The 14,949-nt window shown below is 40.1% G+C and overlaps 1 protein-coding gene across 1 annotated transcript in view; it reads left to right on the top strand.

Moving 5' to 3' along the window:
* Nucleotides 1–14,949, top strand: part of SLCO5A1 (solute carrier organic anion transporter family member 5A1) — an 81,256-nt gene that overhangs the window by 32,125 nt on the left and 34,182 nt on the right. Inside the window, exons 2-3 of the mRNA XM_009921725.2 lie at nucleotides 1,459–1,591; nucleotides 8,066–8,292. Coding sequence (XP_009920027.2) covers nucleotides 1,459–1,591; nucleotides 8,066–8,292 — 360 coding nt within the window. The remainder of the gene's footprint in view (nucleotides 1–1,458; nucleotides 1,592–8,065; nucleotides 8,293–14,949) is intronic.

Here is a 14,949-nt window from a genome sequence, read left to right as displayed (position 1 = left end):
CCACCAGGGAGAGAGACTGGTCCACAGAAACCATGTGGAGATAGAGATTTTGCCGTGAATATGATGTTTTCAGAGAATTAGATAATAAATTGTTTTTTTCATGTGCTACATAGTGGGTCTGCAGCAGCTGAGCAAGTGTTGTGCTGCTGGAGCTTGGGTTTCGGTGGTACCAGACATGTGAGTGGATAGCAGAGACCTTACAACCTCCCTTGCCTTTCGTCGCAGCCAGACAGTATGGGAAGCAGGGCAGAAGCATCTTAGAAGCGATGAGTACTGCAGGATACATTAAGGAAGGAAAGAGATGGAGTAGGGGAATAAGAGAAAAATCTTTGGAAGATAGCTATGGTCTTGATGGTGGGGTTAACTTCATACGGATCTTGTAAAAGGCGTCTGAATTTAAGGTTGTGATAACTGACCTTGGCTTAGTTCAAAAATTGATTTGGGATTTGCAGAAGTAGAAAAGGAAAGGAGTGGAATTGCCAAGATTTAAGGGCAAGACAAATGACAGCTTTAAATTATCCACCTTTCAAAACCTGGAAATGAGACTAGAGGGAGCTGTGGTGTTTTCTCACACATACCCTGGTATGGATGGCTGAAGGACCAGGACTGGAGACTGCACTCTGAAGAGCATCTTGTAGAAGACACAGCAGATAAGAGCCTTGTATTGGTATCTCCTACTCTGTTATTCCAAATGATAAGGATTTTGCTATCATCTAACGTTCAGTGATGATGTTGTAAAATGTGTGTCTTTGGTTGCACACGAGAAACTTATTTTCATTTTAATAACTTTTTAAATGGGGAAATTTCTTTTAAAATAGCATTAAAATTTTAAATTTAAAGATCAAATGTTTTGAACAAGGCAGGAGTCTCACAGGAAATACAGTATATATGGTCTGCTGGTATCAGTATGTAAAACAGGGGCAAGTCCATGGCTACACAGAAAAAGCATAATTCTGTCAATCTCTAGAATAGGAATATTTGATTTCTTAACTTTGATGGTTCTTTTAAATCTGGTATTAGTCTGATGGTAACTAAGCTGGAATGTTGTACTTTGTTCTTTGGTGTCTTAACACAATTCTTATCCTCTGCTTTTCTGTTTGCTTACCATTAATTATATTTTTTCTATTTATGTATTAAATTTTGTTTTGATTCAAAGGAAGTGTTACCAAATATGAAAAATATTGTCAAAGTCAAGTATGGTTTCCGTCCAAAATACCAAAGTAATATATACTTCCATCCATGATTTGACTGAAAACATACAGAAAACAGCAATTTTCTTATCAATATGTTACTTATGCAGAAGTTGCTGCCTTTGAAGGTTGCAAAAAAGGGCTCTAAAGGTTCTGGGGTATGAAACTTCCTGCTTTAAGAGGCATCTTTTACTTTTGGATTTTATGTGTAAATAACTAACAAAACATTATTTTGTTGATGTACAACTCTGACCTTTTATTTCCTCAGCCATCATGTATGTAATGGGAGCACTTGGTCCTGCAGCTGGATACTTACTAGGAGGACTTCTTATTGGTTTCTATGTTGATCCTAGGACAACTGTTTATATTGACCAGAGTGATCCCCGATTCATTGGAAACTGGTAAGCGTCAACCATTTTTCAAAACTACTCTCTAAATTGCTGGTAAGGAATTGAGACAGGTTGGGCAATCATATCCCTTGAGGGCTAGTTGAAGGTTGTAGCAGGAGGCCAAGGAAGAGGAAGTTTCTGTCGATTACTACACACTAGCCTGTGACAGAGAGGGAACACTTCTGCAGAAGTGCATGGGCACATTGCATGGAAAACCTTCTGCTTTTGGCTGCTCCAGGACTGGCTCTGACCACTGTGGGCACTGACTGACAGTCCTCAGCACAGGGTTGGCAGGACAGAATATCCATGTTGCAGGAGACCGTCAAGGATCACTGTTGCCCAGGGCCAAGACCTTCCTGCTGGAAGGTGGATTCATCCTTTCTTTGGTCTTCCAAAGCAGGAAGCAAGAAACGCTGAGCTCTGCTGCCCGGATGAGAAATGGTAGACTTCATTTACGCTGGTCTAGGAGAAGGAGATTGAATGGGGTCAGAACATGGCCTTCCCAGTCTTGTTTCTCAGGGTGATGGCTCATGTTTAGGCAGCAGATGATGCAAACCATCCCAGTACTCTCTAGTAAATAGTAGGCTTCCAGCAGCACTGAGATGTAATGGCCATAATCATTAGCTGATGTCTTTGGGCAGCCTTTGGTATGTGACCTCCTTGGAAAATACCTCTTTGAGGAAGCAGGTCTTGAGGAGTCTTCAACTGGCTTTTCTCAGATAATTCATAAATCTGCCTTGAAATTTTTGTGCAAGCGCAGAAAAGACTTAAGTTCATTATCCCAGGAGGAGACCTCTACTTCGTAAGTGTAGGGTGCAGTGTCAGTTCTCATGCACTGGATTAGTGTTTGTCACTGTGCCATTGCAGTCAGATCGTATCCATTTCAATTTATCCTGCAGTGATCTCTCCTGACAGTTTGATGTGAAAAATTCTCTCTTTGGAATGTTCTTAAACCTTTGGAGATTTATCACTGCTTTATTTGTCTTAGTCCAAGAGCATTGCTGCACAGGACTGTCTAGCCAAATTTTCAGTGGGAGAAAGGCAAACCTGAGTGCTCAGTTAACCTGTGACCTTGGGGTTAACGACTCTGTGCTCTCATGTATATACTGACTTATCTCACAGAAAAGGTTTGTCCTGTGAATGTGCCGCAGTGTCAAAAATGTGCTTTGAGTATTCTTGAATAAAAGATTTGAAATGAAAGCCAAATATTATACATTCTTTATAAAACTCTTATGTTTCATGTGTTTTTAAGGACATGTCAGAACTGGTAATCAGCACCTGATCCGTACTTCTCAACAGAAATCATGAGCAGACCCATAAATATATTTGTTAATTGAAATCAGTGGGGCTATATGAGTGAGGGGTAAGCTTTTGATTTTATCTGTAATGCAGCCACTGATACAACTGCCTTATGATGTGGGCATACCTGTGTGAGTTTTAACTTAAAACAGCTTGGGTGAAGGTAAAATAACCAAAGCAGCACAGACACATCAGTTTGCCACTTCTTGGGCCATTTGCACCAGGGTCTATGCCACAGCAGATGGATGGCTGCTACGGCATGTTTAAAGCTAGCTTGGATATATGTGCAATGTTGTCATAGCCAAATGTATGAGAGAGATCAGGCAAAAAAATGCCTGTCCTTGCTCGTGAATTACAAGTTTAACTACCCTCCCTCAAAAGAGTGAGTGGCAGGGATGGATGCCCAGTGCCAGGGATGGATCCCTGACGTCCTATGGGAATGCTGTAATCCCTGAGCTCCATGGCAAAAGTGGTGAGAAGTCACCTATTACAGCCATTTCTGTGGGCAGGCTTTGAGAACATCTATTGTACCAGGCCTTGCAAGCAAAATCGGGAAAAGAGCCTAGTTGGGCATTCAGAAAATTTCATGTCAAATTGCTAAATGCATTTTATATATCTCCAGTGTTTAATGTCTACCTGAACAAAGTATCTTGGTGATTTCAGTTTTGCACAGGGATGCCAGCAGAAGTGATGCATATATGACTGAAGCAAGGGCAGGAAATCAGCTGTTGTAGGATCTCAGCAGGAAAGTCGTATTCCAGCCAGCATAGAAAAGGAAAAGTCATTCAGAGTTTCCTTCTTCCGCCATGTTGATTAAATCTGTAGAAACTGGCTTTCCCTGAAGGGTGTTCCAGGTCCTTGTATTACTCTTTCATTTTTGGCGCTGTCAGTTTTTTCTCTCTTTAATTTCTGAAGAGAAAATTACCCTGCTATCTGTTCTCTGGTAATTTGTTTCACAATCTGTGGTGGCCTCTCATAAAAGTTTGATGGTGTTCATACCATCTGTGTCTCATTCTCTTTTCTCTGTCTGAAGCTATCTACCCACTAAAATGAAGACTCTCATATTGTGAGGATTGGTCCTTTGTCCCTTGCTACTCACTGACTGCCCAGTTGCAGAGAGCTCTGAAAGTGTAGACTTACATTCCAATGAAATCTATTTTCTGGGACCGTGACATTTTCTCCTTGCAGGGAAGTGCTGCGTAGCCAAGTTTATTTTTATTTATGTAATCTAACAATTTGAAACATGAGAGTAGTCTAGCACTTACTTCAGCTGACACACTTTTTAAAAGTAGGGTGCAGTTGAGATAAGTTAATGGGCAGTCATATTTGAGATTTCTCAGCCTTGTCTCCTTTGAAGTAAATTAGTGTCTTTGATTCCCATCTTTCCTTTATTATAGCTGTAAGGTTTCTAACTTAACACAGAGATCCTGTGAAAAAATTCCATTATTAAAGGAGGTAATGATTACAGACAAAAGAGTGAGTACAGCAGCTATGATATATGACAATAAAAATTGCAGTAAAGCCTATTTTTTACTTAAGCTGTTCCTTTCTGAGACATATATTGCATATATGCAGGACAGGTAACTTGGTTTCTCTCTTGTGAAACCTGATAAACAAAGTAAGCGGTCATTTCTCAGGGTTATTTCTGATCTCATTCTTCCATGAGTTTCACAGAACTGGGTTTGCCCTCCTGGATTTTGCACACCTGGGCTTTCTGTAGGTGCTCTGGGCTGAATTACAGGCCAGCTGTCTATGCCAGCCCATCAAATGTTTAAAACTGCTTTTTATTCAAATGTTGTAACTGTAGGGATATGTTAGAAATCATCTATCATGTTGTTGTCTTCAGGAACTGTTAATGTGCTATGTAGGGATCTCATTAGTTGTAGAATAGCCCTTGGCAGTCTGTCAGGTGCTTTGAATCAAATTTTCTTTTGCTGACACTTTTCTGAGTGTTTGCCTAGTTCTGATTCTGTTTAATGCTTGGATCTTCCCATATAGTCTTTCATCAGCATTTGACACAGGAAGTTTAAAGGAATTCCTCCAGCAGTGTCTGGTCCTTCCTTAGCTTTAATTGCTTTTATTTGAGTTCCTAGGGCTTGTGCAGATGCCTTTGAGGTATTCTCTTGCATATTTTCTTTGACTTTAGAAGACGGAAAATAAGGGCTTTTTAATTAATACAGATCCTGTTCTGACCTTTCATTTCCCATTGTAGGTGTCCTTATTATTTTTGATATTGTCTTTTTTCTGTTTTCCAGTTCTTTAATATTTCTGCAGGAACATGTGAAGTGTAGACAGTGCAGATAATTGCATCCAGTGCTGCATTTGTGACATCTCCAGCACTTGGTATGCTGCCATAATGGTCCTTTTGAATTTGAATTTCATCTTGTGCTACAGCACAGGCCCTGTCTCCTTTGCTGTTTCCCACTGAGTGGATCGTTTCAGATTTCTGTGTATTTTTGCCACAGATTGTTTCTTTGATCAGTGCCTTTTCACCTTCTGCTTTTAAGATCCTGAAAGGGATTTTACTACATTTTTATACAGTCTACCGATTTATTCCCTGCCTGATAGTGCTGACTAATCCTCCTAAAAGTCTGGTTTCTAATCCATGCATGTTATCAGCTAAAATGAATGAATAGAGGATTTGCTGTTTACATAATACCAAAACTAGTCAAAACTTTCAGTTACTTAGATTTGCCTCACGAAAGCTTCCTCCACAATCTTTCTAACAAAAATGGTGTTACACATGGCTGTTTGTTTGGTGTTTGCCTTTGCATAACCATTTACCACACAAACCATTACACATGCATATGAATTTGTCTTCATTTAAAAATTTGCAATATGTTTGCATTACAAATATGAGGCCAAATGTTTTGTTTCTTGTGTAAATAGTCCTGTCTACTCAATACTTCTAAATGTTTAAAGTTTGAACAAATATATAATTAGTAGTTTCCTGTTGTAGCTTCCTTTTCTAAGTGTAAAGGATGTACACAAAATGTAAAAATTGTTCTGTAAACTGTGATTTGAAAGCAAAGAACTTCAGTCATTTATCATTATGATTTGGTATCACAGTACCATGATTAACTTCACTGAAACTTCCAAACGCTAGTGTAGATTAGTGTGGTGGATTGACTTTGGCTGGCTGCCAGGCGCCCACCAAAGCCGCTCTATCACTCTGCCTCCTCAGCAGGACAGGGGGAGAAAATATGATGAAAAGCTTGTGGGTCAAGATAAGGACAGGGAGAACACTCACCAATTACCATCATGCACCAAACAGACTTGACTTAGGGAAATTAATTTAATTTATTGCCAATTAATAACAGAGTAAGAATTAAAAACAAAACCACAAACACTTTCTGCCCACCTTTCCCTTCTTCCAAGGCTCAGCTGCACTCATGACTCTTCTAACTCCTCCGCCCTGAGCGGTGCAGGGGGACGGGCAATGGGGATTGCGGTCAGCTCATAACACTTCGTCTCTGCCGATCCTTCCTCCTCACACTCTTCCCCTGCTTCAGCGTGGGATCCCTCCCATGTGAGACAGTCTTTCACACACTGCTCCAGGATGGGTCCCCCGCGGGGTCACAAGTCCTGCCAGAAAACCTGCTCCAGTGTGGGCTCCTCTCTCCATGGGTCCACAGGCCCTGCCAGAAGCCTTCTCCGGCGTGGGCTTCCCACAGGGTCACAGACTCGTTCAGGCACATCCACCTGCTCCGGCGTGGGGTCCTCCCCGGGCTGCAGGTGGATATCTGCTCCACCGTGGACCTCCCTGGGCTGTGGGGGGACAGCCTGCCTCACCATGGTCTTCACCACGGGCTGCAGGGGAATCTCTGCTCTGGCACCTGGAGCACCTCCTCCCCCTCCTTCTTTCACCTTGGTGTCTGCAGGGCTGGTTCTGTTGCATTTTGTCACTCCCCTCACGCAGCTGCTCTGCAACGTTTTTTACCCTTTCCTAAATAAGTTACCACAGGTGTCGCCAGCATTGCTGATGGGCTCCGCTTTGGGCAGTGGTAGATCTGTTTTGGAGCTGGCTGGAGCTGGCTCTGTCCGACGTGGGGGCAGCTCATGGTGTCTTCTCACAGAAGCACCCCTGCAGCCCCCACCCTGCTACCAAAACCTTGCCACATAAACCCAGTACAATTAGATTAGTACATCGTGAGAATTGCACTTTCAGTACGTGGGAGGAACTCTGTGGGTGAATTCTGAGGTTGTCCTTTATGGAAGCATCTCTGTGAGTTTATCCATGTTTCCCTGTAGTCTTTGATTGCAAGATGGACTTAGAGGAGAAATTATGTTATCCGATACTCTACTATCAGCCTTCTGACTGCAGAAGGTTAACTCTAGAGTATTTTCTAGTAAGGCCCTTTTGCCCCTCTGTGTTGCTGTGGTAAAGTTCATTAAGCTTCTTGGCCTGAGGGAGGATAACTGTATGCCTGCAGTCTAAAGGGCGCTTTCCTGGCATCCCATACATTGCCTCTTCTCTGGGTATGTCCCAAGTCATTCCGTGCGAGCCAAGGGGTCATTGCAGCATTGTTTATACCCTGTTCTTATAAGACAGAGGAAATTCTTTGTGAAGGGATATTTCAGGTTGTGGTCACAGAACAGAGCTGCAATGTTTTAGGCATAAACCCTGGCATGAACTGCAACACATCAGTTGTTTACAATCAGGTTTTGGAAGCTCTTCATTGGGAAGAGAGAGAATTGGACAGTCAGGGCAGTGAGAGGTAGGCACTGGAAAGCAGAACAGATTTAGCCCTGATGTATCCATCTGGACATTTTATCTTCTCATGCCTTGGATAACTTTTTTCATGTTCTCCAGAGGAACACTGTATTGCTTTACTGGGATTATGCAAGAAAGGCAAAGTAAAAGCAAGTATCTACTTCTCAGCACTTAGTACTGAGTAATTACCAAAAGTGAAAATTTACGAGAACTCAAAGCTGACACTATTTCATAATATTTGGTGGTTCTGGATAAATACCTTTATCAGTAGACAAGCCAACAGAAACATCTTCTAATTAAGGGGTTTAGTGCAGTGAAGGCTCTCCCCCACTTCAGTCCTTTACTCTTAATGTTGATGTTCCATATTTTGCAAATATGTCTTTCCAGCCAGCACAGCCTGTAATAATAATTTTGGGGTTTTTATTTCGTGTAATGCATTGGCTTTCATTTCTGTTCCTGTCTTCTGGCATTAGGTGGAGTGGATTTCTCCTTTGTGCCATTGCAATGCTCCTTGTGATATTTCCCATGTTTACCTTTCCGAAAAAGCTTCCTCCTCGACATAAAAAAAAGAAAAAGAAAAAGAAGATGAACTCTGATGATGTTTCAAGTGATGATGAGGTGATGAAAGAGAAAACAAATAGTAAAATACAAGCAGACAGTGCAGTTCCTGCCTCTATGGGATTTGGAAAGAATGTTAAAGGTGAAGTTTGTTTTTAATTTTTAAATGCTTTAAATTTTGTATACAAGATCATCTAGGATTGTATGAGTGTAATTGAAGGCAGAGTTCTGACATCCTGTATTTAATACTACGTTTTGCTATTGAGATTATAATAGATGGTCATCCTGTAAAATTACAAAATGCAGTGATGAGTGCAAGACATCCGTTTACTCGAATTATTGAAGTGTTTAATATGCACCTGTAACAAGCAGGTAGCCAGTTTCTTATAGTTATAGGACCTCTATTACCAGACGTATTTGTCACCTTACAGTTTGTAACTGTCCTACTTGCTGTAAGCTGTCCTTCATAGAATAAAGTGCTCTTCTAAAATACAAGTGAAACAAGTAAAAAGAATTCTAGTATATGAGTTCAATTACATTCATGCATTTGGGTAAGTTAATTGAGAAAGATTATTTGTTTCATATGCCTTTCCTGACTATTTTGTACTGCAAGCTATTTATTTCCAGAAGGCTAGGACGAATGAAACCTGTGTTAATTTTGAAACACGAAGAGATCAAAAGATTGACAAGTAATAGAGTTTTTTATTTTATTCAAGAAGCAAACCATTAATGTGAAATCTAACAGTAAGTAGTAATCATTGGTAAAATGCCATGGGAAGAAGGGCAGTGTTGTTAAAAATTAATTAATGTGAAGCATATACATTTGGAGTTGACAATATAGGTTTAACAGTGTCATAATATTGAATGGTATAGGACAAGAATGAATGTGCCTTAATGCCATTGTGTTGTCAATGCTGTCGTGTCCTCCTTGGATTCCATGATACCAATTCTGGTTGTGCCATTTTGTGGTAGCCTGATGAATGCAGTGGGGCTAGGAGAAACCATGAAATGTCATTTGTACCATTAGATGTAATTTGAACTCAAAACTTCGTTTGTTTGTTGACATGAACATTAGTGTTACTTTTTCATTGAGTATCAGTCCAAGTTATAGTGAATGGCAGATTTTTTAATGACACATTTATGATCACTCTTTATATTGAGTACGCAAGGCTTAGCAAAACCAGTGTGCTGATTTTAGACTAAAACCAGTGTAATTCTAAGTAATGTTTGCCCACATGCATATTGATTTGCTCTACATTGAATTTGCATCTGTACTCTCAGGATATCTAAGGTTACTGTTAATTTCTATGGAAGTAAAGAAAAAAACAGGAGAGCAGAATTTGCTTGTGGTGATTTTATTAGCTTACAAAACAGCATCTTAATCAAGGCACAGAGCAAGCAAGGTAAACCTGCAATATCAGATCTTTCAGAACCATGTTCTCCCTTTGTTTGCAAAGTAGCTAAAAAAGTGTTGGAGAAGCAAGAAAAGCATGTTGTCTACTTCCTTCTTTGAAGACTCTCTATTCCCCATATTTATGAGTCCCCATACATAATGTTTTCTTCTAAATCCATAAAGCTAGTTGTGGGGTTTTTTGGCCTTCAAACCTACCGATTAGGTACCTACCTACCTCTGATTAGCAAAAGTAGTTCAGGGCTACTCCTGTCAAGGTTTTCTTACTAACTTAGGGAGGTGGGAAAAGGGAGTTCAGTCTTTGCTGGGCTCCTTCCTAATCATTGCAGGCAATGTCACAGCAGAGCGACTGCTTCATCCTGTAGGTGTGCCTGGAAGAGATACAGGTATTCAGACAAACTCTGTGTCTGGATGAGTCTGCTGATGTTGGTTCTCTGTTTCTGTACATAATTTTACCTTCAGGTCGTGTGATGTCACTACAGGCACAGATACACAGAAAACAAGTATTCTCCTAGGAGAATGTTTCCTAGTACTTTTTTTCACAGAAGTGAAAACTTCTGTATATCTCATTTTAGTATGTGTTTCTTTGACATGTATTTGCCTAAATGTGTACCATACCTTCTATGAAATCCTACATTAATGTACTAATGGAGCTACAGAAGTAGAGCTTTTCATATACAAAGCTTCATTTTCTCTGGAGAAGAAACTTCACCACGTGGAACAATGAGAAGCAGCATTGTATTCCACATGTCAGAAAGATACCAAGCGAGTCAAGATAACATAGAGAAAAGTATTTTGCTATAAGCTGATAATAGCTTTCCCATTAGGTGTCATTTACCCTAGCAAAGAGGGCCTGCAGCAGGAATGCGCCATCATTTAATTATTTTTCAAGTTTAAGTGGGCTTTATGGAATGAGATCATGCCTCAAGCTTCTCAGTTGAGGTAATTTTGTTTATGATGGGAAGGAAAAAAGGACTGCATGTGTGTAAGTCATTTAGCATTGCTTCTTCTGAGATGCAATGTACATTTTATACTTCTCATTGAATTTCAGGGCTTCATCTTTTTATAGCATGATGGGCAGAAACTCTGCTTAGGCAGTAGCTGGAAGACTGATGATTTTAGTAGGTCACGTCTTCTGTTCTGTACTAATAAATATCAGTGATGTTGTAGTCTGCCATGACAGAGGTCAGTGCCATTAAGTCTGTAAAATCCGTGCAGCTTAGGTAAGGAAAGTCTCAGGAAAGAAACTGTTTGTTTTGATCTTCTGATATGATGTTGTCCTACCTGGGAAGCTGGCAAAATGGTTCTTGTCCTGCTGTAACTTGTCCTAATTTCACATTAGTTAGTTCTCTAAATGAATGAAAAGGAATCAAAAAGGCATGATGGGAGGGGGTCGGGGTCCTTTTTCCTGCAATGGCTGTTAGTATAGGCTGAAGAAATAAACCCAAACTGGCTCCATCTGCAAGTAACCTCCAACTTCAGTGACCTGAGCTTTATTTTGGCCCACAGTAGAGGTGAGATCAGGTAAAAATACAGATACATCTTTGGTTTTTCTCATGTTTTGAGATGCAAGGGCTTGGAATTCAGCCTTTTCTTATTTATGTTGCCAGTAAAAAACATGAGGAGAATGCTTCTGAAGCAGGTATCAAAAGTATTAAATAAAACATTAAATAGGTGACAGGAGGAAGAAAATTGGATGTAGTTTATTGGGAGAAATAGAGGTAGTGTAGACAACATGAGCTAGAGGAGATTTATAATGAGGAAGCCACAGTTCAATCCCATGCAAGCAGATAAATCATGAGCCTGAGCAGGAAAAACCACTGTTTTCATTTATTACATGGATACCCTTAGGGGTTTGTACCATGGAAATTGTATCTGCAGTCCCTTTTACTTATCACTATAATGAAACTTACTGTGCAATTGAATAAAGGAGCAGTGTAAAGAAAGCAAATGTATATATTACCTAAAATGTACTGATCTGATCTGAGGGGTGTTAATTAATTACACGTATTTTGTAGTCTTTGGGATTTTTTTTAACATTTTGAGTTTTGTCCCTATGTACAGCCCTTTCTTAAATGTGGAATATTCCTGTCTGCCTTTTCATGTCTACCAGCTGTTGTATGCCCTTCCCAGTCAGTCATAGCCAGGGACAGAGAGAGGATAATGACGCTTGTCAGGGCATCAGCAAAGGTAAAAGAAACTCCTGAGGGCCTTGTGGCTGTAGGGTAAGGCCACTGCAGTGCTTCCCAAGGATCCGGACTGGAGTTTCTGCAGTACCCAAAGATTAGTTGGCAGGGATCAGAAGAGGAGGAGGAGGAGACTGTGGTCTGTGTGTGGGGGTGCTTAGTGAGTGCTATAAATGTCAGAGAGTTCAGCAGACTGTGGGCTGGAGATCCTGCTGTGCCACTGACCTTGAGCGAGTTGCTCCCCCCTTGTCCTTTCTTAGGCCATCTTGAAGAGCTTGAAATAGAAAAGGTTGGCATGGCCCCGTGCAGTGATGAGCAGTGATAGGTGGAGCCTTGAGGAGCTGCTCTAAATCAAATTAATAAAAGTAATAATCAGATCAAACTCGCTCTGAACCTTCCTACTCTTGATGGGATATTAGGGGCTGTTCAGTGATCTGGCCACCACCCAGTTACTGACGGCATGTCCTGAAAGTGCTTGAGGAACTGAGTTGAATGAGGTTGTTTAAATGGTATGTGAGTAGATAATGAAGTGAAATACATGGCGAAATATTATTCTAAAATTTAATGATTAGCTCCATGCAGAATATATTTGAAGTAGTTGTGTGTGACTGAAGATGCTCATTTCCATTCTGATAAACAATCCAGAAATTCTCTCTCAAATCTTGGCTCTGCTTTGTACTGTGCAAGAGCAGAAGCTGCCCCTGAGACCTCAGTGTGGAGGCAGCCTCCTTCAAAGCTGCAGACTTGGATAGTGTTGTCCAGGCTTGGAGCACCAGCAGAAATGAGGTCCTTTAGCTAATATCTGCATCACCCTTACAAGGGGCTTTGTTGATGGACCAGAAGAGGACAGTGCTGTAGACTGGGATGGTTTATTCCCCATTTATATTCATTGAATCGCCTTGGGCTAGGTGTACAGGAACAGGGGTAAAAGAAAATATATTAAATGGTGAAAAAGGTTGTGAAGTCAGAATTATTTGAATTTTTATTAAAGTTCTGTTTTTAGTGCTTTAAGAGTTTTGCTTCTAGCAGTATTTACGAATATTTGTATTGCTTGCAGATTTTTCTTATGCTTTTTTCTTACCATGAATCAAACAGTGGTCCAGCACACGAGTGAAAGAAAATGAATACTGACTACAGAAAAAATATAGCCAAAGACCATGAAGGGAAGAAAATTGCCAGTAGACTAGCAAACCAGTCCAGCAAGGCAGGTTTCAATTTACTTTTAGTTACATATTAGATTATTAAAAAAAAAAAAAAAAAAAAAGAAGAAAGAAGATAAGGATGTTTAAGATTTGAATTACTGCACAGAAGTGTAAACATGTTTGCAGCCATACTAAAAGATCATTTCAGTTTTAGGAGTGTCATCGATAGACTTTTATTTGTTCAAATGACAGAATGAGGGAAACTGCAGGTTCTCATAGGTTTGTTTCTGATGCACACCTGGAAACACAAGAGATGTTTTTTGAAGACCTCCTGAAAATTGGAACCTGACAGGTTTAATAATGGCCTTGAAATCAAAGCCTAGGCCTGTGGCTAGACACACAAAAATAATATGACGTAGAAATGTTTTAAATGCATGATTGATTATGTAGTACAAAGGATCCTTAAAGTTTTTATCATTCTTGCTTTTCACTAGAATTAGTGTGGTTGAAAGAGATGAGAAATAGTGCCTTTTTATTATAGGTTTTTAAATACAGAAGTGTAATACAGATTCTGTCACACAGGATTTGACTATAATCATAGGAGGAAATAAGGCAAAACCTAATTCTGACTATGTATTTTTATTTGCAAATTTCTTACTGTATAGCAGCTTTTCCTTGTCTGCCAGACAGTTGCTCCTTATAAATCACAAAGAGCTTCAACCCTCAACTGCTAGCATGCAGGAATAATCTCTGTTTTATTTCATGACAAAAATTACAGTAATCAGCAGAGCTGTTCCCTGAGGAATCCTTCACAGGGATGTAAGAGAACTTGTGCTTATTCCAAGACACTGAATTTTATCTATTTATCAGTAGAAATCCAATTTTAAAATACTAATTAGTTTTGAAATTAATGACCTTTAGACTGAGTGCTCAGATCAGATGCAAATAGGATTCAACAGAAAGTACAGCTCTATATCCAAAAACCAGAGCAAAATGTTCGTTAGCTCTGCAGTTCTTTACCTAATTCGTTCTTCAGTATCTTTAGGTTGAAAATTCTAAACCAGACATTTTCCTAAAGCTCAGTTTTACCAGGAAGAGCTAAACTTTACCAAGTATTATGATATTTGGACCAGGCCCTTTAAAATAATGTATTTAGCAAAGATCTTGGACTCAGCCCTTGGCCAAGGACTTCTAGTTCATTTCTACAAAGAGCACTTAGTTCATCATCCTAATAAAATGATATTTCTCTCTGTGATGTCCAGTCTTCTGAAAGTTACTATCTTATTACTTTCTTCCACATGTTTTCAGCACAGGTGAGCAGCTGCCACCAAATAGCTCAGTTTCCAGCAGGACCAATCCTGGCACCCCCTCTTTCTGTTTCCTGACTCCTTTCTCACAGTGGCAGCAGCACGGTCATAACCGCTTCCTCCTGTTGCAGGGGGAGAAGCATTCAATCCTGCACCTTGTCCCTGGGGAAATCCTGCTACAGCTGCCCTGCTGCAGCCCTGTGGCAGCCGTTTTCTTAAACTGCATCATCTAGGCCCATGAGAGGCTTTGCAAAAGCTGGGTTAGAGCATCCTGGCTCTTGCCCTTTGGTTTCTTTTTGCACCTAAGCTCCCGTCAGCTAACCCAACCCAAGCCAACCCACAACGACACACAAAGCCAAAGCTGATGAGGTTTGAAGGCTGACATCTGATGGCAGTGTAGATCTTTCTTTTTTTCCCTCTCTTTCATTTCCTTTTGAACAATGAGATAAATTTTGATCAGCTGTATTTTAAACATGCAGCATATTTGCCATTAAATACTGATAGTATTTTATCTTTGTACTTGCTACTGTAATGTAGTTCTGAAGGTGTACAGTTGCATTACAGTTTCCATATATTCATGTTGATGCTATATTGTCTCATACTCCTGTTACCTTGTTTTCTTCTGTTCTTTTATTGCAAACAGTGCCACATTTTTTTAAAAAAAGCTGTAGGTGGTAAAAAACATTAAGATTCAAATACATGAGTGCTTCTTAATATGATTTATTCATTACTTATTTCCACCAAATTTTGTAT

This window comes from Haliaeetus albicilla, chromosome 3, assembly GCF_947461875.1.
Source record: "Haliaeetus albicilla chromosome 3, bHalAlb1.1, whole genome shotgun sequence".
NCBI lineage: Eukaryota > Metazoa > Chordata > Aves > Accipitriformes > Accipitridae > Haliaeetus > Haliaeetus albicilla.
Note: the sequence above shows the minus strand (reverse complement) of the source record. Positions and strands in the feature narration are given on the sequence as shown.